The sequence below is a fragment of the Cricetulus griseus genome, assembly GCF_003668045.3.
Source record: "Cricetulus griseus strain 17A/GY chromosome 1 unlocalized genomic scaffold, alternate assembly CriGri-PICRH-1.0 chr1_1, whole genome shotgun sequence".
Lineage (NCBI taxonomy): Eukaryota > Metazoa > Chordata > Mammalia > Rodentia > Cricetidae > Cricetulus > Cricetulus griseus.
The window spans coordinates 74,951,601-74,976,197 of NW_023276807.1; the positions used below are offsets into that span (position 1 = coordinate 74,951,601).

Sequence of the window (24,597 nt, forward strand, 5' to 3'; positions counted from 1 at the left end):
CCAAATCTTCCCAAATGATACCACAGACAGAATGGTTGATTTCTCTGACTTCAAGAATACATGCTTGTTTTATTTCACATGAACCAATTCATGATGGAGAAAAACTCTGTAAGCCTTTCGATGCCTCAGCAACTGTGTTACAGGCGTTACAAGAGAAAATACTCATGAATGAACATTAGTTAGGATTTGTTTTAATTTTAAATATGTGATGTCAGTGTGTCCTTGTGTGGGTATGTGCTTGTGCATTCTGGTTCCTGTGAAGGTTAGACCCTTGGAGCTTCTTGTAGCAGGAATTGCTGGAAGTTGTCAGAAAGCTGACCTTAGTCCGGGGAATGAACTTCTATTAAGGGCTCAGTAAATATTTGAAAGATTTTTTCCTATCAGGAAATAGGAACTCATACAAGAGAAAAACCCTATTCATGTAAATGATTTGGTAAAGACTTTGAAAGACCCCAGAAGAGGTACTTTCGTAGAAGGAGACCCGCACCCAGGAATCAGCGAGACCACGAACTTGGATGCAAAAAAGCAAGAGGCTTTATTACACGGGTACCCGGGGCGGCTTAGCTTCTGTTAGGCCAAGCGCCCCGAGCCAAGGAAGAGGGGTCCTTATGTAGAAAAAAGCATAGTACAGAAGCAAAAAGCATAGTTACAGAGATTCTATTGGACAATTTAATGAGGTGCAAAGTTATTTCAAATCAGCACTTTCTCAAGGTCTAGTAGTCAGGCGAAACGGCCTTGGCTTTACTTATCTTTTTCCACGTCCAGATGGCTGACCTTGGGACGGAGCGTTCCCCATCAAGCGGGGGCGCGGGGAGGGGGGGGGAAGGGCGCCCTCTCGCCGCTGCAGGCTCCTCGCTCAGCCCCAGCCCCGGGGCGCGCTGCCAGGCAGGCGTGCCGGGGGCGCGAGCCCCGACAGGGTGAACCGGCTTGGGGGGAGTCGGCGGCCGGGCGCGCACGTACGGGAGTGTCACTGAGTGTGCAAGAGAGAGAGAGAAAGGGCTAAGTCGTTCTGCGCTCATGGGCTGCTGGCTGGTCCCGGCTCGCGTCCTGGGCCCGGCGGGGCCGGCCTCGCGCGGCGGCGGGGAAGTAGAGGCCGGCGGAGGTGGGGATCGGGGATCGGGAAGTGCAGGGGAGGATGCATCCACCGCGCGCCCTGCCAGCCGCCGACCGGAGGAGGAGGCAAACTTAAGAGAAAGAGCTAAGGGGCGGGGGTCTTTCATTCCCCCATTTCTCTTGTAACTGAATGGAATCTTTTATTCAGAGGTCTCTGGATATTCTGGGTCTATTAGAATGTAGGGACCAAATATAAGGATTAAAAATAGAATAACCAGGGGTCCCATGAGAGGGAATATAAGGGTAGTGAACCAGGGGGACTTAGCGAACCATCCTTCGAACCATCCCTGTTGAGACTCAAATAGTTGTTGCCTCTGGTTAAGTCTTTCTCTAAGTTTGGCCATGCTGTCTCTAACTATTCCTGTGTGGTCTGCATAAAAGCAGCATTTTTTCTTGAGGGCAGCACATAGTCCCCCTTCTTGTAGAAATAATAAATCTAGCCCTCGTCTGTTCTGCAGGACTACCTCAGAGAGTGATGTTAAGGATTTCTCGAGTGCACTGACTGACTCTTCTAGGACCTGGATATCTGTGTGCATGGCTTGTTGTAGAAGCTTAAAATGATTAATACCCTGTAAGGCGACTGTACCGGTCCCTATTCCGGCTGCTATGCCCCCCATTGTTACTCCTCCTAATAATAGGGCCACGGTTAAGGACATTGGCTCCCTCTGATGTCGGGTTGATTTCTTTAGTACGCTATAAACATACTCAGGTTGGTGATAGCTTTTACTTTGAGTCTAATTTTAAAGATGGCCCCCTGATCTGGTCCCGACAGGTACCAGCGAAGGCCCCAAGCATATCCCTTCTGCCATTCTGTTGCTTTCTTACCCTCATCCATAAAGGAAATAAGGAGAGGCATAGAGGTGGTACCGGTGGAGCCCTTTTGCCATCCTCTGGTTACCTGAATCTTGTCCCATGAGGATGAAGGCTTCCAGTGAGCATCCCCTGTCGTTTCGAATCCCCATGCAAGGGAGTTCCTTTTGACTTAGCATTTTAACCAGGGAAAATGGACGGCGAAATTTCTTTCCAAACTGCTTCCTGCTGACTTTGGGACGAAGTTAGGGACCCCAGAAGGTTGAAATGCTAGTCAAAAGCAAAAAGGAATTTAGGCAATGGGGAATCCATCAGGGGCTTCTGGTTAGCAGACACTGTTGCAGAGATAGGGGGTGTCCACATCAGCAGACTGGTTCACATCCATAGCAAGTCCAGGGCTCACAGTCTACTTAGAACAGCCTGTAGTCAGCAACTGATACTCAGATGTCTGCCAGAAGCAGAAACCTGTTTAAGACATATTTAAACTAGGAACAGAGGTTAAAACTTATTTACTGAAGCCCACAGTGCAGAAAAAGCAGATATCTGGATATCTGTTCAAACAGCAAGAACATATTTATAACTTTGAGTCTTAGCAAAAACTACAGATTTGGGCTATAAGCATGTACATTTCTCCTCTGTCCAGAGAGCCGGGTATGGATTGGACAGAGGTGCCTTTGGCCTGATGAAAAGCCCTTTAAGTTTGTACTTAGATGACAACCAAAATAAACTTAAAAATTTTGAGCTCATGCCTGAACAGTATATAGTCACTATTTTATCAGTTAACATACCGACTAGTCTATAGTGGATCTGATTGCCTGATGCTGTCAAGCTGACAACCAGTAATATTTCAGAGATCTGAGAAGGGTATATTTTATCCGAATCTACTGAAAAGTGACAGAAGCCAGTCTATATACAGTTAGCCATACCCAAGTTTCTCCATTACTGCTGGAGGCAGGTGTCTCAAAGACCAGTAATCTTCGCCAGGCCTATACTGTGAGAGGTTTTTTCCTCTCTGTGGAAGAGGGACATGGAAAAGACTGACCTTGTTTTGTCTAGGCAAAGGGGTACAATCAATTTTCCAGTGTCCAGCAGCTTTGTCCACAGTCTCGGCCAGGTTCTGGCAGGCGGCAGGTTTCACATCTGAGCATCTCGCTCACTGGTCCAGGTGCGGGAACTGAGGTGCCTCGTAATCTTCTTTGGAGACTTTGGGTCACTGTCAGGATCTGGCAGTCTGTCTGACATTATAAACTTTAAAGATAACAATTTAAATGCCATATTCTGAAGATCTCTGAAGCATTAGAGGTCTGTTTGTCTGTTTTAATTACTTGCCTTAAGCACACATTAAGTATACAGGTGGCTAGGTAAGGTCTTATTTCTGTAAATAATTTTTAGTCTGACTGTAACTGGTTTTAACTTAGTAAGATGTTTGAAACAGCACAGCTGAACTTAAAACTGCATAGAGCTACCTTATATTCCTTAAACAGTAGCTTAACTTCTTTCTTAGGCAGGGTTTTTCTGTGACTTTGGAGCCTGTCCTGGAATTCGATCTGCTGGACCAGGCAGGCCTTGAACTCATAAAGATCCATCTGTCTCTTACTCCCGAGTGCTGGGATTAAAGGCGTGTGTCACCAATGTTCTAAACTTAAGGCGTGTACTACCTACACCCTGAGCTTAAAGGTGTGTGTTACCAACATCCTAAACTTACTTCTAAAACATAAACTGTAATATCTTATAATAGATCAGCATCTTTCATAAAACAAAAACTTTACATTGTCAGGCTTTGCTCAAAAATAATTCTAAATTGAAGCTCTTTAAGTACAAACATTAATAAAAACAAACATTAAAAAAAACTGGTTTTAAAAAGAAATTTAAATTCCCTTAAGGTCTTTCTGTAATATATAGAAGCATTAACATTTTAAATCTTAATTGAAAAACTTGTTTCTAAGATGGTACCTCTAATTTCCATGTGGTCACCTTTAGTCAAGATGGCGGTTTAAGTATTCTTTTTTAACTTTAGCAAAATGGCGACCAGTCAAGTCATGTGACCATTTTGCCATGTGCTGGCTACCGGGAAACAGAACATTTTAAAACAAGTATATATAATTTACTTGAGAAATAAACAGGACTTTTAAAAACAGAATTAGCTTAATATGGTTAAAATTTTAGCTTATATTATTATTTTTTAAAAAATTTATTATTTGTAGACATGAGAAACCATAGCCCAGTTTATATTTTTCTTTGACTTATAACAACCTTTTTTTTTCTGACTTTTAACAACTTTCCTCTGACCTTTTACGACTTGCTTTAACCCTCTATAACTTTCTGTAACAATCTTCTCTGCTATGACTTGCTTTAACTTTCTATAACCTTTTAGTTCATTTCTCTGACTCTCTTAGACATTTTTAGACAAGTTTTCTTTTTTTTTTCCTTTCCCTCTTTATTATTTAAGTTTCTTATATTTTTTTTCATTTCTCAGTCAACATAAAAATTTTATTAAAGTCTTTTTATAGTTCTTAATAACTTTAAGGCCGTTTATATGTCCGGATCAGGCCAGATAAGTTTATACTCTCGAGCTCCATGTGCTCAAGGCAGAGAGACCTGGGGTAGGGGTGCTGCTGGTAACCCCAGACCCTTGGCCAATCCAGGGGTGAGAAAAAGACTCCTGTGGCCCCCCCTGCATACCATGTGTGTGGAGCACAGAAAGACGGGTAGCAGATGGTGGCCTTGTAGCCATATTCCCTACGACCTCTTAGTCGGTGAGCCATTGGTGAAGGGTCAGGTGGGGGAGCCAGGGCCGCCTCCGCCGAGGCGGCGGGGGCTCCTCAGTCAATTCTCCCGGGGGGAGTACCTCAGGTGTCTTCTTTTCTTTTACCTGAAATATAGTTTGGGGGTTAAAGGTACCATCCCTCGGCCAGCCCACGTCAAAGGCTGGCCATTCTGAGGAACAAAGAGTAATCCATTTGCGTTTATGCACATCAACTACAAAACAAAGACCAAACAACACAGAACAGGCTTTCGCAGCGCGGTTTCGACAGAGAGTCGAAAGTAAGATTTGAGAGGGGGTCGAAGAAGGGGGCCTTCCTTCTTCGTCCCCGGTAAGGATTGCAAATCCCTCAAGCCGAGGACCCTCTCCAAAGAGACTGGGAAGATGTCCAGTCATAGATCTCAGCTCAAAAACAAAAGTACAAAGGTGAGCTCTCAGCTCAAAAACAAAAGTACAAAGGTGAGCCCACTAAGGCCTCAATCGCTACCAGGACGTCTCCTGGAGCCGCGGTCGGGAGTCCGAACCCGTCAGTTCCTCCTCGGAGCCGCCAAATACAAATGTATGCAGCTGTGTACTACAAACGCAAGCGCAGTTCATAAGACGGATTCAGACAGACAGACAAGACGAGACAAGACAAGACAAGACAGCGGATCAGCACAACGCTTACCTCCCAAACGTGGGTCGGTGGTCCCTGGGCGGGTCTCGATCCCGGACCGAGCCCCCAAATGAAAGACCCCAGAAGAGGTACTTTCGTAGAAGGAGACCCGCACCCAGGAATCAGCGAGACCACGAACTTGGATGCAAAAAAGCAAGAGGCTTTATTACACGGGTACCCGGGGCGGCTTAGCTTCTGTTAGGCCAAGCGCCCCGAGCCAAGGAAGAGGGGTCCTTATATAGAAAAAAGCACAGTACAGAAGCAAAAAGCATAGTTACAGAGATTCTATTGGACAATTTAATGAGGTGCAAAGTTATTTCAAATCAGCACTTTCTCAAGGTCTAGTAGTCAGGCGAAACGGCCTTGGCTTTACTTATCTTTTTCCACATCCAGATGGCTGACCTTGGGACGGAGCGTTCCCCATCAAGCGGGGGCGCGGGGAGGGGGGTGGGAAGGGCGCCCTCTCGCCGCTGCAGGCTCCTCGCTCAGCCCCAGCCCCGGGGCGCGCTGCCAGGCAGGCGTGCCGGGGGCGCGAGCCCCGACAGGGTGAACCGGCTTGGGGGGAGTCGGCGGCCGGGCGCGCACGTACGGGAGTGTCACTGAGTGTGCAAGAGAGAGAGAGAAAGGGCTAAGTCGTTCTGCGCTCATGGGCTGCTGGCTGGTCCCGGCTCGCGTCCTGGGCCCGGCGGGGCCGGCCTCGCGCGGCGGCGGGGAAATAGAGGCCGGCGGAGGTGGGGATCGGGGATCGGGAAGTGCAGGGGAGGATGCATCCGCCGCGCGCCCCCGCCAGCCGCCGACGGGAGGAGGAGGCAAACTGAAGAGAAAGAGCTAAGGGGCGGGGGGTCTTTCAACTTTAGCCATCACAGTTGTCTTCATTTTCAAGGAAAACACTTGTTTCATCTCTCTTTCAATGTAGTCTTGAAATAAGTAAATTATGAACCAAGTTCACTAAAACATGGATGTGAAGATCACATTGTGGCTATTAGTATTCAGGCATCTGCACAGATCTGTCCTTGGGGTTCTGACAGGCTATGCCCTCAGCTGCAGCCACTAAGAGCATCACGTGTGCATATTCACTATGTTCCCTTTTAAAAGGGACCTGCCTACTTGCCATCCTTCTCTCTCACTCTTTGTGTCTCTCACTCCTCTCTCTCCCCCTCTTCTCTCTCATCTCTCCTTCTGCTCCTGTCTCTGGAGGCTGTTCTCCCCCATTCCTTTCCCCCCTTTTATGATCCCTTTCTCTTATTAAAAAAAAAAAAGCCTTCTGCTTGAACCCTACCAGTCTGTTATGTCTGGCCTGCTTAGCAGCTGCATGACATACTTAGTAAACAATTATAAGTAAAATATGGCTTATTCTCAAGTCAAATATTAGTGCAGGAGCCGGAGAGATGGCTCCATGGCTATGAGTACTTAACTCCTCCTGCAGAGAACCTGGATCCAAGTTCCAGCACCCACATGTTTTTGCATGGTTTCTTTCTCTTGAGATCCGAAGAGTGGCTTCTATCTTGCAACATTTAAGGTAGACTAAAGTGTGCTATATGTGTGGCAGGTCCATTTAGTGGACTTTATTTTGTGGTCCTTGTATTTCTTCCATTGCTTTTGTTCATCTCTTATTGTGCTTTCACTTAGTGAGAGGTATTTTTTTTGCTGCAATGTATAGAAAGTGAAGTTCATCATCTGAGTGGTCCATTTTTATTTAAATATCAGGCTGCAAGTGATCATACTTTTCAAGTAAGGATGTCTGTGAAAGGGTGGTGAAATGTTTGTTACCCAGCCTGGCTTGGATGTCAGTAATTGGTCAGAGGTGCATTTGAACTCATGATCCTCATGCGTCAGTCTTGGAAGTACAAGTCTAAGAGTAGATGATGTAATCCCTACATTTGCTGTTTTATCATCACATTTTGACAATGTTAATGTTAAAATATAGAGAATATATAAACATTTAATACCTCATGTGTGTGTGTGTGTGTGTGTGTGTGTGTGCCAGGAAACATATTCCTCTATATGGAAGAAATGTAATAAGGTAGAATAATAAGCATTCAGCTGTATATTCACCATATACCTTGATGTGTCATGAATATGTATATATTGTTTGAAGTGCCATGCATCTTCAGAACCTCATCAGTTATCTAATTGGCACATCATATTGAAGTATTGCCTTCTAAGGGAATTATCCAGAGATGCAGATAATGTAATGACATTTATTTAAAAAAATATTCTGAAGCTGGGCGGTGGTGGTGTACGCCTTTAATCCCAGCACTTGGGAGGCAGAGGCAGGCAGATCTCCATGAGTTCGAGACCAGCCTGGTCTACAAGAGCTAGTTCCAGGACAGCCTCCAAAGCCACAGAGAGAGACCCTGTCTCGGAAAAAAAATTCTGTTGTGTGTTTATGTAGCATGACTGTTTAAGCCATGATGGATATGTGGAGACTAGAAGACAACTTTGTGGTGTCTACTTTTGTCTTTTTTTTGTTGTTGGTTTTTTGTTTGGTTTGTTTGTTTGTTTGTTTGTTTTTTGAGACAGGGTTTCTCTGTGTGGTGACTCAAGATAAAACCATGTTGTCAGGCAATCCTGAGACAGAAGTCACTCTAAGGCTGGGGCAATCTGACATTTATAAAGAGCTGTAGAGTATGGAGGAATTGTTAAGGAGGGAGCTTTGGGTGTGAAAGTCCAGGGTCAAATGACCAGAAAGCAATGCTTGGGGTGTACCTGAGAACAAGATGGCTCACACTGTGCTCTCTGTATCCACTCACCTGGGGATCAGTGCCCTCCAGGTCTTCCACTCTTTTCTGGTTTTGGCTACTGCATGTAGCTGCCAGTGACAATTCCCTGTGGGCCCCCACTTGGGCCTTAAAGCTTTTCAGTCCTTACCCTGGCAATCCCTGTAACCTACCTTCTTAGTACAAATAAGGACAGTCCAAAGAGACTCTCTTTAGCCTACAACTAGTGAAACAGTAGACCTATAAAATTCTAATTTCCCTGGGAATATCATTGTGGGAAAAGACTTGAGTCTTCTAAATGAGAATGTCTCTATTGAAGAAACATTTACTTCTTATCTGACTACCTTACATGATAAACTCAAACTGAGAATGTTGGGGTGTTTTAGAGATGGGGAAATTGCATTATTTGGTTTCATTAGATTATTTAGTTTTGCATACATTTGTCTTCTATCTAAGCCTGTTAGGACCCCAGGGATGGATTATTTACTGTTTATTTTCTTTATTGTTCCAAATTAGTCAGACTGAATAAATATGTTTTAATTTTTTTTTTTTTTTGGTTTTTCGAGACAGGGTTTCTCTGTGTAGCTTTGGAGCCTATCCTGGCACTCGATCTGGAGACCAGGCTGGCCTTGAACACACAGAGATCTGCCTGCCTCTGCCTCCCGGGTGCTGGGATTAAAGGTGTGCACCACCAACACCTGGCATAGGCTAACAGAATGGATATGAAGACAGAATCCATCCTTCTGCTGTATACAAGAAACACATCTCAACTTCAAAGACAGGCATTACCTCAGAGTAAAGGGTTGGGAAAAGATTTTCCAATCAAACGGGCCCATGAAACAAGCTGGTGTAGCAATCCTAATATCTAACAAATTAGACTTTAAACTAAAAGCAATCAAAAGAGATGAAAAAGGGCATTTCATACTCATCACAGGAAAAGTCCATCAAGACTACCAAGGTTTGGTTCCCAGCATTCATTCAGGACAGATAGCTCACAATGGCTAGTTCCAGGAAATCCCTCTGCTCTGCAGGCATCTTCATGAACATGGTGCATACATACAGACAAGCAGGTACACACAGAAATAAATCTCTTTCTAGAAAAAAAATGGTCTGGGCCTATGGTGATGAACACCTTCAATTTCAGCATTTGGGAGGCAGAGGCAGCAGAATCTCTGTAAGGCTACCTAGGGAGACCCTGTCTCAAAAAAAAAAACAAACAAACAAACAAACAAAAAAACAAAAACCAAGCCAAACCAAAAACCAGAAGAAAAAAAAAAAAGAAAGAAAGCAATGGCTCAGTGGGTAAGAGTACCTGCTGCAGCCAGTTGGTGATGCCCTTTAATCCCAGCACTTGGGAGGCAGAGGCAGGAGGATCTCTGTGAGTTCAAGGCCAGCCAAGGCTGTTACAGAGAAACCCTGTCTAGAAACCCTCCCTGCTCCTGGAGAAAAATTAGCGTGTGTCTAAAATGACGTACAGATAATGCATTTTGTTCGGTCACATCTCTCCACAGTGCAGACTTTGTTTCTTCTGCATGATTGAGGCGTCTGTGTGTACGTGGTTGTTTGCGTGTTCGAGGAGGCCAGCGTGCAATGTGTCTGCCAGGAAGGCTGGGGTGGCTGGTGGGCAGGTGAGTCCCAGTGACCTTCCTTTCTGCATGGCTGGCAGGACTAACACGCTTCTTCCTGGCTAACCCGGTCCTAGCACTCTGATCCTCCCGCATCCACCTGCAGAGGTCAGGGTTCCAGGTGCACGCCCCCCTGCAGATGTCAGGGTTCCAGGTGCACGCTTCCCTGAAGATGTCAGGGTTCCAGGCACACGCCCCCCTGCAGAGGTCAGGGTTTCAGGTGGACGCCCCCCTGCAGAGGCCAGGGTTGTAGGTACACGCCCCCCTGCAGAGGCCAGGGTTGTAGGTGCACGCCCCCTTGCAGAGGTCAAGGTTTCAGGTGCACGCCCCCTGCAGAGGTCAGGGTTGCAGGTACACGCCCCCCTGCAGAGGCTGGAGTTGCAATTACATGCCCCCCTGCAGATGTCAGGGTTGCAGGTACACGGCCCCCTGGCAGGATCCTTTCTGAAGATGGTTCTGAGGACCCCAGCCACTGACTGACCTCGGCTCTCTGTCCCAGCTCGGCGCGGCAGGCGGCCCGCTGCTGACATAGCCGTGGGAGCCAACGTAGCCGTGGGAGCCGTGAAGTACTGCTCGCTGCCTCTCCAGCGCCACTTCCGGGGCGGGCTGTAGGCCGTGGCTTCCGGCGGCTGGCGCCGCGCTTCCGCTGCTCTGACCAGATGGCGGCTCCGCTGCTCCACACGCGCTTGCCGGGAGATGTGGCGGCTGCGGCCCCTGCCACGCTGAGCGCGCCGGGGACTGGGTAGGAACCACGCGGCCTTGTCCTGCGGGTCCCGGGCTCGGGGTGCTGAGGACCGGGTGCTGAGGACTGTGGGGTCGGGGCGTGCCTGCTCGGGCCTTGTGCATCGGAGCCGCGTTTTCCCTCAGCGAGGGCGAAGGCGCCGCACGCACTACCGAGTCTTGTCTGTTCCCTTGTCTTCCACTCACTCTTGGGGCGCCCTTGTGGGACTCTAGGCCTGTGGTCTGCGTCTGTCTTCTTTCCTCCCTTGGCCTAGATGTGGATCGCCTTCCCTGGGCTTTGGGTTTCCGAGTGAATGCTGTCAGTGGTGATAAACTGAATTCTAAAGTTTGTTTTACGTTTTTCTGCAGCAGTGAGCAGTAGACCCAGTTTTAAATGTCCAGCATTTAGTCAGTATAAATCAGTAAGATCAGTATAAAACATTTGGGGTTAACCTTTAGATTTTGAATGGGTCTCTGTTTAAGTGAAGGAAACCTTGTAAAGCACTTAGCATATTGACAGTTGTCTATGAAGTAAGTGTGTGCACTGGGGACAGTAGCTTATCCAGAGACTAACATTCTTGCACTCAGCAGAGTAGGACGGGAAGGGGATAGCAATAAGTGAGTAAGATGGGTTAGGTGTCAGCGCTATGGAGAGCAGCACTGCCGCAGTTCGTGTGGAGAAAGCCTTTGGTATTTGGGCTTCAACCTTGTATATATGTGGGAAGAGTGTTTCTAACAGAGTAACAAGTGAAATGGAACCAGCTTGACAGGTTTGAGGAAGAAAGGACACCGTGCTTTACCGTGAGATCAGAGAGTTAGGCAAGGGCCCCATTAAATGGGATCTTAGAGGATTAATGTGAAAATTTGGAGTCTCTTTCATTTCTCTTCCTTCCCTTTCTCTTTAAAAAATAAAAAATAAAATAAATTTTGAGATAAAATCTCACTATGTGCCTTAGGCTAGCTGGATTCTGCCTTGGCCTCCCAAAGTGTTGGTTTTTCAACATGTGTATTCCCCCATTAGGAATTTGAGTTTGGATTCTTACTCTAAGTGCCATGAGAATACAGTTTTACTGAGTGAAGAACGGATTGGTGGGGTTAACATTGGAAACAGGATGCCGTTTAAGGAACTTTAGCCTCAGCACACAAAATGATGTTGGTTCAGTAATGTCCACTGCTTTTCTCTGTCATGAATTTAATAACTGGTATTCCTGGTTCTTCAGGCTTTCAGATATGCTTGCATTAGAGAGTGATTTCTTCAATTCTTCCCCAAGAAAAACTGTTCGGTTTGGTGGAACTGTGACAGAAGTCTTATTGAAATACAAAAAGGTATGAGGAGATACTCTATGGGTTTTGACTTGGGTTAGTCAGGATACAGTAGATGTTACACTGAAGAGCAGATTACCAAGACCTTGGGCTCCTCCTGAGGTTCCCCCCCAAACAACCACAAACATAGTAAACATAGTAAATGAACTTTATCGACTATGTGTGTGCGTTTATTTAGGTTTCTCAGTGGTGGGGATTGTATCTGGGACCTTGTCCATACTTGGAAAACACTTCGAGTTGAGCTCCTTTAATAGCCTAAAAATAAATTTTACTCTGGGCTTGGTAAGTAGTTAGAGGCAGAGGCAAGTGGATATCTGTGAATTTGAGACCAGCCACGAAGGGATTGTGATCCATAGGTTGAGACCACTGGTCTAAAAAGATGAGAGAACGGAGGGAGGGAAATATTTTAGATACCATAATGAAATAGAATATTTAGTGATACCTATGATATTGTAAGTTTAAAAGTAGTCAAAACAAGATTGTTGAGGTTTTATGCCTTAAAGTGCTGTATATAGTAACTTTGAAAACTTTAGCAAGTGCTAAAATTAAAAATTAGAACAATTTTGTTCACTTATTTTTTAAAATAATTTATTTGTATTTTTTATACATTGGTGTTTTGCCTGCATTTATGTCTGTGTGAGGGTGTTGGATCCCCTGGAACAGGAGCAAACTGTAGACAGTTGTGAGCTGCCATGTAGATGCTGGGACTTGAACCCTGGTGCTAGGAATTGAACCTTGATCCTCTGGAAGAGCAGCCAGTGATTAACTGCTGAGCCACCTCTCCAGCTCCGACTGATTGATTAATTAATTAATTAATTAACTGGGGTTTTATTATTATTATTATGTTTTTGTCTTTTGTTTTTTCGAGATAGGGTTTCTTTGTATTGTTTTGGAGCCTGTCCTGGAACTAGCTCTGTAGACCAGGTTGTCCTCGAACTCATAGAGATCCGACTGCCTCTGCCTCCTGAGTTCTGGGATTAAAGGAGTGTGCCACCAATGCCCAGCTTTTGTTTTGTTTTGAGACAGGGTTTCTCTATGTAGCCTTGGCTTTTTCAAACTCACTCAGTAGACCAGTCTGACCTCAAACTCACAGAGATCCTCCTGCCTCTGCCTCCCAAGTGCTAGGATTAAAAGTGTGCACTACCACCACCTGACACTTATGAGAGGGTCTTGCTGTGTAGCCCTGGCTGATATGTAACTCCAGTCTTCTTGCTTCAAGCATGGAATTATATAATCCTATTAAATAATTTTTTATCTCTTTGAGACAGGTTCTTACTGTATAGCTGTGGCTGGCCCAGAACTGCTTTGTACACTAAGCTAGCCTTGAACTTACAGAGAGCCACCTGCGTTCTTACTGTGCACCCCCATGCCTGGCTCTTAAGGTAACTCTTAAGGAGTTACCTGAGCTTTACTTTAGAAGAATAAATGAGATCTTTGGTTTTGTGTTGGCCAAATGGTTTCCCTAGATCTTATCACTAAAGACAAAACATAAATGGTTGAGTCTTATTCCCATTTATACTATGAATAGATGCTGCTTCAATTCTTGCTGACACGTCATCCCAATGTTGTTATCTCATACTTAGAGAATTCTCATTTGTGTCTGCTGTAGTATTCAAGTGTTCACACTCTGATGTAGTTGAATACGAGTGACCGTTAACTCTTCCCTTGTCTTCTTAGACTTCTGATTCAACAAGTTCCTTGTTGTTAGTTATTTTTCTTTGCAGTATTAAGGATTGAACCTAGGATAAGCCTTCTACCACTGAGCTATAGTTGCAGCCTTTGTGTTTCTTACTTTTTATATTTATCATGGGGTTGCCCAGATGGGTGGCCTTGGATTTGCTTTCTGAATAGTTGGGATTATGGGCATATAAAATGACCATGATTGCCTTTTTTCCCTTCATTTCTTTTTTTTTTTTTTTTCTTTTTCTGTTTTTCTAATACAGGGTTTCTTTGAGTAGCCCTAGCTGTCCTGGAACTCCCTCTGTAGAACAGGCTGGAATTGAACTCAAAGAGATCTGCCTGCCTCTGCCTCCCAAGTGCTGGGATTAAAGGTGTGTGCCACCACCCGTCCCCAAATTGCCTAAATAAGAATTCTTAAAAGTTGTATAGTCCTTGCCAGGTGGTGGTGGCACACGCCTTTGATCCCAGCACTCTGGAGGCAGAGACAGGCGGATCTCTGTGAGTTCAAGGCCAGCCTGGTCTCCAGAGGGAGTTCCAGGACAGCCTCCAAAGCCACAGAGAAACTCTGTCAAAAAGTTGTATAGTCCTAACTTTATTATTGTGAGTGATGAGTAGAAGTTCCACAGGTCCTTTTGCAATTCCATGAGATATCAAGACATAATAAAAATTCTGTTGATATTTAAAGGAAACCATAGTAATTGCACTTTAATTTCTTCTCTTTAGGGTGAGACAAATGACTTAGAGTTGTTGAAGAACCAACTCTCAGACCCTGACATAAAGGTAACTTTAAAAATTGTCTTTATTTCATTTATCACTTTTAATTGTATATTTTTGCATGTGTGCACACCTGTGCATGCTACAGCAAGTGTGAAGGCCAGGGGACAATTTGTGGGAGTTAGCTCTGTCTTTCTACCATGTAGATCTCTAGGATTGACCCCAGGTTGCCATACTTGTACCAAGGGTCCTGGTCTCTTCTCTCAAGCTTGCTTTCTGTGATTCCATCTTACTTAACTCAGTGTTTCTCAGCCAGAAGCAGTTTCCCCTCTGGCAGACATTTAACAATGGCTGGCAACACTTGGTTGTCAGAAATGGGGGAACGGATACTTCCGGCATCTAGTGGTCGGATAACTGGGCTTCCACTGCCCTCTACATACCCTTGGTGACTTAAGGGGGCGGGCTAGAGCGATAGCTAGTGGTTGAGAGCGCTTGATTTTCTTTCAGAGGACTCAGATTCTGTCCCCAGCACCCACATGGCAGCTGACAACCATCTGTAGCTATTTCAGGGGATATGGTGCCCTCTTCTGGACTCTGTAGTCTCTCTTGCATACATGTGGTACATATACATACATGCAGACAAAGCACTCATAACCATAAAATAAAAATAAATCTTAAAAAAAGAGAGAATGAGGGCAGAACCAAGAAGACTCAATGAGTTGAAATCCAACCTGAAATAAGGACTTATTAGCTGTGATTGTTCCTCTTCATGGTCTGCACACCCCCATTCCTCCTGTCTTATTTACATTTAAAGTCAATTTATTACTGCTCAAATGACTTTGACAAAAGTTAACAGTGATCATGTTTTTACCCCCAGTCATTTTTTGTCTTGTTCTTTCTTGAGAGACCGTGTTTCTCTACATAGCCCTAGTTGTTCTGGAACTGACTATATAGACCAGGCTGGCCTCAAATGATGAGTTTCTTTTGTCTCAGCAAACTAAATGCTGGGATTAAAGGTGTGTGCCACCACTCCTGGCCTTCCAGTAATGTCTCACATGATCATCTCAGTGGCATTTGACAGCATACCATTCAGCAATCGACACTGTTGGTCATCCACTTAAAATTTTCATTTCTTTCTGTGTTCTCATTACTTTATTTTGTTCACTTTATTGGTAGGTTCTTTGTTTGTTTGGGTTTTTGATTTGTTTTTTGTTTTTTTTTGTTGTTTTTTTGAGGTAGCTTGTTTGCATGACAAACTCTATAGTCCTGGCTGTCCTGGATTTTGCTCTGTAGACCAGGCTGGCCTTGAACTTAGAGATCCACCTGTCTCTGCCTCCTGAGTACTGGCTACCACTGACCAACCTTTTGATCTGTTCTTAACATTGGTATTGGGTGGGTTTTTTGTTTTGTTTTGTGTGTATGAGTGTTTTTGCTTGCATGCATATGTGTGCATGCCTGGTATTTCTGGAGACCAGAAGCTGTGAGCAGCTGTGTGGGTGCTGGAACCTGAATCCAGGACTTTTGGAAGAGTACTAAGTACTTTTAAGCACTCAGCTACCTCTGCAGCCCAGCCCTCATTTTAGTCAGTAGAGTCTGTGTATGTGATTGCTGCAGGCTTTGCAAACTATCTGTGTCTCAGTAACTCCTAAATGCATGTGTTGTAGCTCCTGTGGACACCAGGCTTGCTTCCTACCTGTTTATTGTGTCTCCCTGTTCATTGTTAATATGCTCTAATATGGCCAGTCAGAGTGATCTCTTCCGCAAACCCCCTTCTCTGCAGCCTTCTATATGCTAAATTGGTTTATTGCTTACCCAATTCTTGATTTAGGGACCTTGTCAACTTTCTGGACTTTCTCACTCTCTGTATCTCTTCATTCATGTTGGAGCCAAACAAAAGAAAACAAAAACCAACTTTGATGTGGGACTTTGTTGGTGTTCGCAAGTGTGAATTCTTTTAGTGACTCTTTATTCTTTAGATCATGCTGAGTTCTGTCTTTTTTCCTATAGATGTTCTCTGGACAGTGGGATCTGACTCATCTTTCCACAGGACATACCTAGGCATGTCATCCCTTACTTAAAACCTTCATGCCTGTAGAAGAGTAGAGACTAACCTTTTGTAGAGCTGCTAACATTCTTTACTATGTTTAGTCTTAAGAGACACTTCATTCCCCGAGTTTGCCACCTGTATGCCTCTGAGTGTCTTTCCTTTAGGACTGGAGACCTTCTTAATACTGTTTGGACATTGGATCTGACAGTATTTATCTCTTCCTTCCCAAGGGTGAGCAAGTTTTTGCACTTACACTTTAGTGCCCTCATCTGTAAAATGGAGATCAGTGGTACCTGCTCTGTGGGGTGGTTGTAAGGAATAAATGAATTAACATATGCTATTGCTACTGCTGTAATAAATAAATAAACTGCTCATTCTCAGATCCTGATGAAAGGTCAGCTGCCTTGAGCTTTCTCTGGTGTTTCCTTCACTGGGCCCCTTTTCCAGATGTCAGCAGATCATCCTAATTATATATCCAGCATGCATGGCCTCTGTGACTCTTTTTTGCTCTCCAGAGTTATCTTCTGGCTGATATATATATATATATATATATATATATATATATATATATATATATATGAGCCATACTGATCCACTTTCAGTTTCTGAAATTGTGCTTCCTCTCTGCAAGAAATATTAATCTCCCTTTAAGAGCACCTGAAGTATTCAAGCTGTCTTGACCTTTACCTTCTTTATGGAGTCCAAAGGGCCAATTTGTGTTGTACTCTTATTTTATGTGAGCAGGTTCTCACACTAAACCTAATGCTGAGGCTAGAAGTCAGAGCTTGTACCTAGCCCTCAGCAGATCCTTTATTATCTTTAACTTGAAACAATGCATTTAGCTGGGCATGATATACGCAACACACCCTTAGTTCCAGTGCAGAGAGGCAAAGTCAGTTACAAGTAGATCTCTGTGAATTTGAGGCCAGCCTGATCTACATAAGGAGTTCCTGGACAGCCGGGCTATATACAGAGACCCAATCTCAAAGCAAACTAACAAAAAGTTGCATATTTGTGTGCTTACTCATGGGTGAGTGAGCGGGATGTCAGATCTTCTAGAGGTAGGATTTGGGGCAGTTGAGAGTTTGACGTAGATGCTGGAAACCTGGAAGTTGAACTTGGGTTCTCTGCTAGAACAGTATGAGCTCTTAACTTCTAAACCATCTCTGCAGCCTTAGCCCCAATTTTCTTTTTTTTAATCACATAATAGTTTTGTGATTTTTGTTGTGCTGGGGATTAAAAACAGGGCCATGTGCATTGCTAAACCAGCACTTGTTTGTTGATTTGCAGATTTTTGGCACAGTAAAGATGGTAGCAGTTGTGTCTGCTTTTTCAGAGTGCTGCGTGTAGTCTGTTTCTACTCAAGGCTCACCGCTGAATCAGCTGGCCCTGACTATGTTCTTGTAGTTGTTAATTTTTCAATGTTGGGGGTTGGGAACTAGGATGTAAGCATGCTGGGAAAGGGCTCTAGTCTAGTCTAGTCTTTGTTTTTTTGGAAATAATGTTTGCTATGCGGTATAGTCTTGTCTCAAACGTGTGATCTTCCTCCCTCTACTTCTGAATGTTGGAGATACAGACAGGTGCCACTGTGCCTAGCAGCTGATTTCCTTTTTTATTAAAAAGTTTCACTTTTAATTTATTATTTGTGTGTGGACACGCATGCAGCAGTGTGCATGTGGAAGTCGAGGACCACTTGTGGACTCACATTTTTAAAAAATTATTGTATGTGTATTTTCCCTAAGTGTGTATCTGGGCACAGTGTACATGCCTGGTACCTAAAGAAGCCAGGGGAAGCCTAGTAGTGGTGGCGTTTGGGAGGCAGAGACAGGCATATTTCTGTGAGCTCCAGGACAGCCTGGTCTGCAGAGGAGTTCCAGGACAGCCAGGGCTACATAGAGAAACCCTGAACTTGAAAAACCAAAAAAAGAAAAAAGGAGCGTGTTGGATCCCCTGGAACTGGAGTTACAGATGGTTGTGAATCACTGTGTAGATGGTGGGACTTGATCCTGTGTCCTCTGGAAAAACAGCCAGTGCTCTTGACTGCTGAGCCAGCTCTCTAGTCCCTGTCCTGGCTTCTTGCCTTCAGTATTCACATGGTTTCTGGTGATCAGACTTAAGTTACCTAGCTTGTTCAGGAAGTGCTAGGCGTCAAATCCAGTGTCTCCCAACACGGTAGGAAAGAACATTGTCACTGTCCTACACTTAGCCCTTTGTTTTAATATGTATATAAGCCAGATCTGTCTAGAACTCAGTACATAGCTCAGACCTTGAACTTACAGCCTCAGCTTCACACATGCTGAGATTACAGGAGTCACACCATGGCCAGCCTCTCTGGCATGTCTTAGCAAAGCATATTTGTTCTCCTGAGTTTAAATATGTTCCTGATAGATGGTTGGTACACAGTATATCCATTCCTTTCCTGTAACCTTAGACAGTTTTTGATTTTTCTTTGTTCTAACTTAAGGATGACCAGATCATTAACTGGCTGCTGGAATTTCGCTCCTCTGTCATGTACTTGACAAAAGACTTTGAGCAACTTATAAACATCATATTGGTAAGTTCACTTGATTTCACTGACTAGCAGACAGTTTAGTACTTTGAAAACAGTATATGTCTCTTACACTTCTGCATCATCTTCCTCTCCCATCTCTAGAGATTGCCTTGGTTGAAGAGAAGCCAGACAGTGGTGGAGGAGTACTTGGCTTTTCTTGGTAATCTTGTGTCAGCACAGACTGTCTTCCTTAGACCATGTCTCAGTATGATTGCTTCTCATTTTGTACCTCGTAAGTAGTAATTCTTTGCTTGTAAAAATGTATTTTCTTCTTCCTCTCCCCTCCCTTTTGCTTTCTCTGCTCTTACCTTCCTTATTCTAAAGACAATAGTTTGTTTGGCTCACAGTTGTGGTCTAAGGTCCTAATGCCATTTTTGCTTTGCCTAATGCCACTCTGCTTTGCCTGCAGAGCCTGTGACGGGATGGCACTGAGTATCATAGGCAGGAAGTATGTCTGTTGATGTGACTTACTTAATTTTAGTTTTTTGGTGTGTGTGCTTTTTCTGCATGTATGTATATGTGCCCTGTGTACAATGCCCAAAGAGGCTGAAGAGGGCGTCAGATCCCTTTGAACTAGAGTTCAAAGACATTTGTGAGCCATCATGTGGGTGTGGCAATCTGCTCCTTTGAAGCCAGTGCTCTTAATCACTAAGCTATCTTTCCAGCCACCCCTGCCTTTAAAATTTTCTATTCCTTGATTTTGCCCATGATAGAATAACAAATTTTCTTTTTCCTTCAAAGCCCGGGTTATCATTAAGGAAGGTGGCATAGATGTTTCAGATTCTGATGATGAAGACGATGGTAAGTGTAAAAAAAAAAAAAAAGCTTTGAAAATGTATCCTAAATGATGTCTCCCCACTCAGGAGACAACAAAATGGTAGCTTTTGGTTTTTTGAGACAGGGAGGGTCTCACTATGTAGCCTGGCTGTCTTGGAGCTCACTATGTAGACCAGGCTGACTTTGAACTCAAGAGAGATCCACTCACCTCTGCCTTTGTGTGCTGAGATTAAAGGCATGTATCACCCACCACACCTGGGTTTATAGTTTTTGGGTCCCCCCCCACACACACATTTATAGTGTGCAGTAACTAAAATAAAGTGTGTTACTAAAATAAATAGTAACCCTTTGTTGGAGACAGGGCCTTATGTATCCTTGAACTAGCCTCAAATTTATGTAGCTGAAAAGGACCTTAATTTGTGATCCTCTTGCCCCTTCTTCCTGAATGCTGGGGTTATAAGAGTGTACTGTCTGTTTGTTTGGTTTGGTTTTTCGAGACAGGATTTCTCTGTGTAACACTGATAGCTGTTCTGGAACTTGCTCTGTAGACCAGGCTGACCTTGAACCCAGAGATCTGCTTCCCTCTGCCTCCCGAGTGCTGGGACTAAAGGTTGTGTACCACCACCTCCTGGCAAACCTTGCAATTCTTACTTCTTTGATCAGTTACTTCTTTGATGAGTTTTAGTTAGAAAGTGTTTAGCTTTAGGAACATGATTTTGCAATTTTTAGTTTTGATGTTTACACTTTCAAATTTTTCCTTATAGATCTTCCTTCAAATTTTGACACATGTCATAGAGCCTTGCAAATAATAACAAGATATGTCCCATCGTGAGTATTTGTTGACTTTGAATTATGATGTTTATTAACAGGTTGGGGCTTAGTTCTAGTAGGTCACCTGCTTGTAATGTGTGCACACAGCTTTGGAAGGAAGAGTAGATGACAGAGTGTTATAGCATCAAAAACTGCATTGTATTGCTATTTCAGTTTTATTGATATCACATGTTGAAAATTGTTTCTGTTTTTTATTCATTATGTTTGTTATTTTAATTTGTATTATTTTATTAATTTATTTAAAGATTTAATTTGTGTGAGTGAAGGCACAGGTGTTGAAGTGTGCCATGGTTCTGGTTAGAGGACATCTATTAGTAGGTTTCATTCTACCACATACCTGTAGCTCAAACTCAGATGCCAGGCCTGGGGGCAAATGTCTTCCCTCTGAGTCACGTGGGGCCTGTTTAACTATTTAACGTAATTAATTTGCACATAGTGCTTCTACCTCAATTTTGTATAGAAGGTGGGGTTTTGCTTTTATCTTCAACAGATGTGATATTCAAATACTTTCACTGAGAACCTGTATGTATACTGCCATATGGATAAAATTCGGTTATCAAAAGGCAGCAGACTTGAGGGTTTCTTTGGCAGTATAGAATATCAGTGATACCTTTATTAACTAAAAATGGAGCTGGGGAAAAGTATTGTATATGTGGAACCGCAACAGTTGGGAAGGTAGAGGCAGGAGGATCAGGCATTCAGGGCTATCCTTGGCTACACACAGTTTGATACTAGTCTGGGCTACATGAGACCCTGCCTTCATCAAAAAATACCAAGTTAGTGATACTTTGCCTCTTTAAATAATATACTTATATATTGATACGTGCTCTTTTTTGTTTTTTTCTGGTACATGTTCTTAAACTAAAGTCTGTTAATCTTTGGTAGAAGAAAAGCCTTCTTTTGACGTGCTGCTACTAATAAAGCTAATAGAGTATTTTTATGTAAGTTGTTTTAGATTTTTTCTCTGAAACTCCTTGATTTGGGCCTTTAATTGCTTGAGGTAGGGTTCCTTTTTTTCCTCTTATATCCTTATTGTTCTTAGAAAGTCCAAGTAACATGGATTGAATTTTTTTTTTTTTCTAATAGGACACCATGGTTTCTAATGCCGATATTGGTAGACAAATTTCCATTTGTGAGAAAATCAGAGAGAACACTGGTAAGAAATTTTTCATGGAAAATTGTTTTGTGACTTTATTTTAGATGTTGTTGTTATTACTATTATTATCATCTTAAAAATACCTTTCTGGATTTTTAAACTCAAGACTCCATTGTGGTGTAGGCCTGTGATCCTGACACTTGGGAGGTTAAGCAAGAGGTCTTTGGCAACTTTGAGGCAAGCCTGAGCTACAGTGTGAGACCACATCTCAAATAAATAAATAAATAAATAAATAGAGAAGGTGAAGAACATCTCTCATATTCTTTTCTTTTTGTTATTATATTTCCTGAAACAGGATCCTAATGTGTGGCTCAGGCTAGCCTCAAGGCCTCCTAAGTGCTGGGATTATAGGTGTGAGCTGCTACTGCTCCTGGTGTCTTGATTCCTTTCCTGAAACATCTTCTGTGTTGAAAACTTACTAGGGAGGCTGCAGATGTAGGTCAGTGGCAGAGTGCTTGCTTAGCATGCATAAGGTCCTGGGTTTGATTCCCACCCCCCCCCCTGAATAAATTAAAGGGGAAACAAAAAGCTAGAGTTTGCAGAGGTATTAATGTATTACTAAGTAGAAATGTTTACTGGGAGTGATTAGATTAATTATACTCAACACATGTAGATTTGAACAGTGTAGTTTCTGAACTAAGAGTCCCTTTTCTATTCATGTATTTAAAGTAAACCTTGTGTAATTGATGTTTTGCTTATCCTGAAATACTGAGCTGAATTGTTCATCTTCTGTCTCATGCTTTAGGAATGTTATGTTCATAACTTACTAAGGATAAGTGTGTATTTTCCAACTTTGAGGCGTGAAATTCTGGAGCTTATTATTGAAAAGTTACTCAAGTTAGATGTAAGTATTGGATCACCTGTATTTTTTCTCTGTTTTCATTTATGGATTATAAATCCATAATCTCAGGGAGTGGCGCTACTAGGAGTTGCAGTTTTGTTGGAGTGGGTATGGCCTTGTTGGAGGAAGTGTGTCACTGTGGGGGTGGGCTTTCATATACTCAGGATACTACACAGTGAGTCAGTTGATTTCCTGTTGCTTACAAGATGTAGCAGTCTCAGCTCTAGCACCACTTCTGCCTACATGCTGCCATGCTCCCTGCCATGATGATAATTGACTGAACCTCTGATTAAATGTTTTCTTTATAAGAGTTGCCATGGTCATGGTGTCTCCTCATAGCAATAGAAAAAATACAAACTAGGACAAATAACAACAGTGGAAAACAGTCTAGTTATTTGCTTCATTCTAGTTATACTGCTTGAACTTCATCTATTTTCTGACAATTGTAAACAGTTTAAGTGTCACATCACACCTGTTAGGTACACTGGTGAAGGGCTTGCCTTACAATGTTTCAACTTCTTTCTATACAACATTCTGCTTCCATGTATATCTGCACAACAGAAGAGGGCACCAGATCTCATAAAGGATGGTTGTGAGCCACCATGTGGTTGCTGGGAATTGAACTCAGGACCTCTGGAAGAGCAGTCAGTGCTCTTAACCTCTGAGCCATTTCTCCAGCCCCTGTTTCAACTTCTTTATGTGGTGTTTTGCACCACCATTATGTTGCAGCACTTTGTGAGATGGTGATGGATCCCTTTAAAATATGTAAAGTAAGCTGGGTGTGGTAGTGCAAACCTTTCATCCCAGCACTCAGGCAGAGGCATCCCTGGGAGTTTGAGGTCAGCCTGGTGCACAGTGAGTTCCAGGACAGTCTGGGCAATGTAGAGAGACCTGTCTAAAAAAACCAAACAACATAGTATGTAGCAGGCTTTCTTTTGGGCCATCAAACAGCTTCCATCATGACACAGAGACTTACTAGTTATGAATTCTCGACCTTAGCTCTTATTTTTCTTTATTTTTTTCAACAATGTTTTCTTTATTTACAAGTTAGAATCAAGAGAAAGAAAAGATAGTCCAGGGGGTCAAATGGAGAGGTGACTAAAATCCCCAGGCCCCAAATGGAGTGGAAGAAAAAGGGAAGAATATAACATAAAAGTCCAGTAAAAAAAAGGAGCTCCCTCTTCTTCCCTCCCCACTCAGGCTGGAGGGAGGACTTAGCTCTAATTTTAATCTGTTTCTCTTCATCTACATTTTGTTTTGGGGCTTTTACTTGTCCATCTCCTCTCTCTCCGCTCCGTCTCCCTCTTCTTTCTTCTAATATATCTTACTTTCCTGCTGTCTGCCTGGCTTGTGGCCCTGGGTATATCGTGTCCCTCTCTTTTTCCCTCTCTCCTCCCCTCTTCCCTTTTGCCTAGATTTCTCCTCCTACTTATTCTCTCTGCCTGCCAGCCCTGCCTATCCCTCTCCTGCCTATCTATTGACTGTTCAGCTTTTTATTAGAACGGGTGCCTTCAGCAGGCAAAGTGAAACAGATGTAACACACCTTTACATAATTACATAATTAATGCAGCACAAACAAATGTAACACACCTTTACACAGTTAAATATTCCACAGCATAAATGTAACACACCTTTGCCTAGTTAAAGTAGTATTTCACAACAATAGTATATACAGTAGATTAATTTTCAGCTACAAATAGCTGCATTTTTAACTGCTTTATTTATGTTTTTATGATATAGGTGAGTGTATCCCGGCAGGATATTGAAGATGCTGAAGAGGCAGCAGCTCAGACTTGTGGGACAGATACCACGGAAGGATTGTTTAATATGGTCAGTACCTCTTTGTTCTGATGTTGATGTTTAAACTTGTTTATTTTTATCTTGTATTTTGATTCTTATCCTTAACAGAAGCATACATTGGAAGTTCACCACTTCAGAGTGTGGAAAAACTCAGCTAATAGCTTAGAGCCTTTCATAGGCTTACTTAAAGCCTTTTCAAGGCTTTGTGTTAAAACAGAACAGTGGAGAGGCTGGAAGGATAGCTGTCCTGGAAAAGTGCTTTCCTTGTCCATATAAGGACCTAAGCTTGACCCCTAGTGCCTAGAGAAAAACGTTGGGTGTGGTAGTATGTGTTCAAGTCCCAGCACTAGTGAGGCACAGACAGGAGGACCCCTGGCACAGTATTTGGACAGTCTAGGGTAATTGTTAGTGAGAGACCCTTTTCTGGAGGTGGACAGCATTCCTGAGGAAGAATAAACCAAGCAACCTGT

The 24,597-nt window shown here is 43.3% G+C and overlaps 1 protein-coding gene across 1 annotated transcript in view; it reads left to right on the top strand.

Moving 5' to 3' along the window:
- The first annotated feature begins 10,283 nt into the window (after positions 1-10,283).
- Rrn3 (RRN3 homolog, RNA polymerase I transcription factor) overlaps positions 10,284-24,597 on the top strand; it is a 31,443-nt gene continuing 17,129 nt past the window's right edge. The window contains exons 1-10 of the mRNA XM_027387893.2: positions 10,284-10,429; positions 11,628-11,733; positions 14,134-14,190; positions 18,636-18,725; positions 18,825-18,954; positions 19,464-19,523; positions 20,264-20,327; positions 21,417-21,486; positions 22,232-22,330; positions 24,068-24,157. Coding sequence (XP_027243694.1) covers positions 10,347-10,429; positions 11,628-11,733; positions 14,134-14,190; positions 18,636-18,725; positions 18,825-18,954; positions 19,464-19,523; positions 20,264-20,327; positions 21,417-21,486; positions 22,232-22,330; positions 24,068-24,157 — 849 coding nt within the window. The 5' untranslated portion in view covers positions 10,284-10,346. The remainder of the gene's footprint in view (positions 10,430-11,627; positions 11,734-14,133; positions 14,191-18,635; positions 18,726-18,824; positions 18,955-19,463; positions 19,524-20,263; positions 20,328-21,416; positions 21,487-22,231; positions 22,331-24,067; positions 24,158-24,597) is intronic.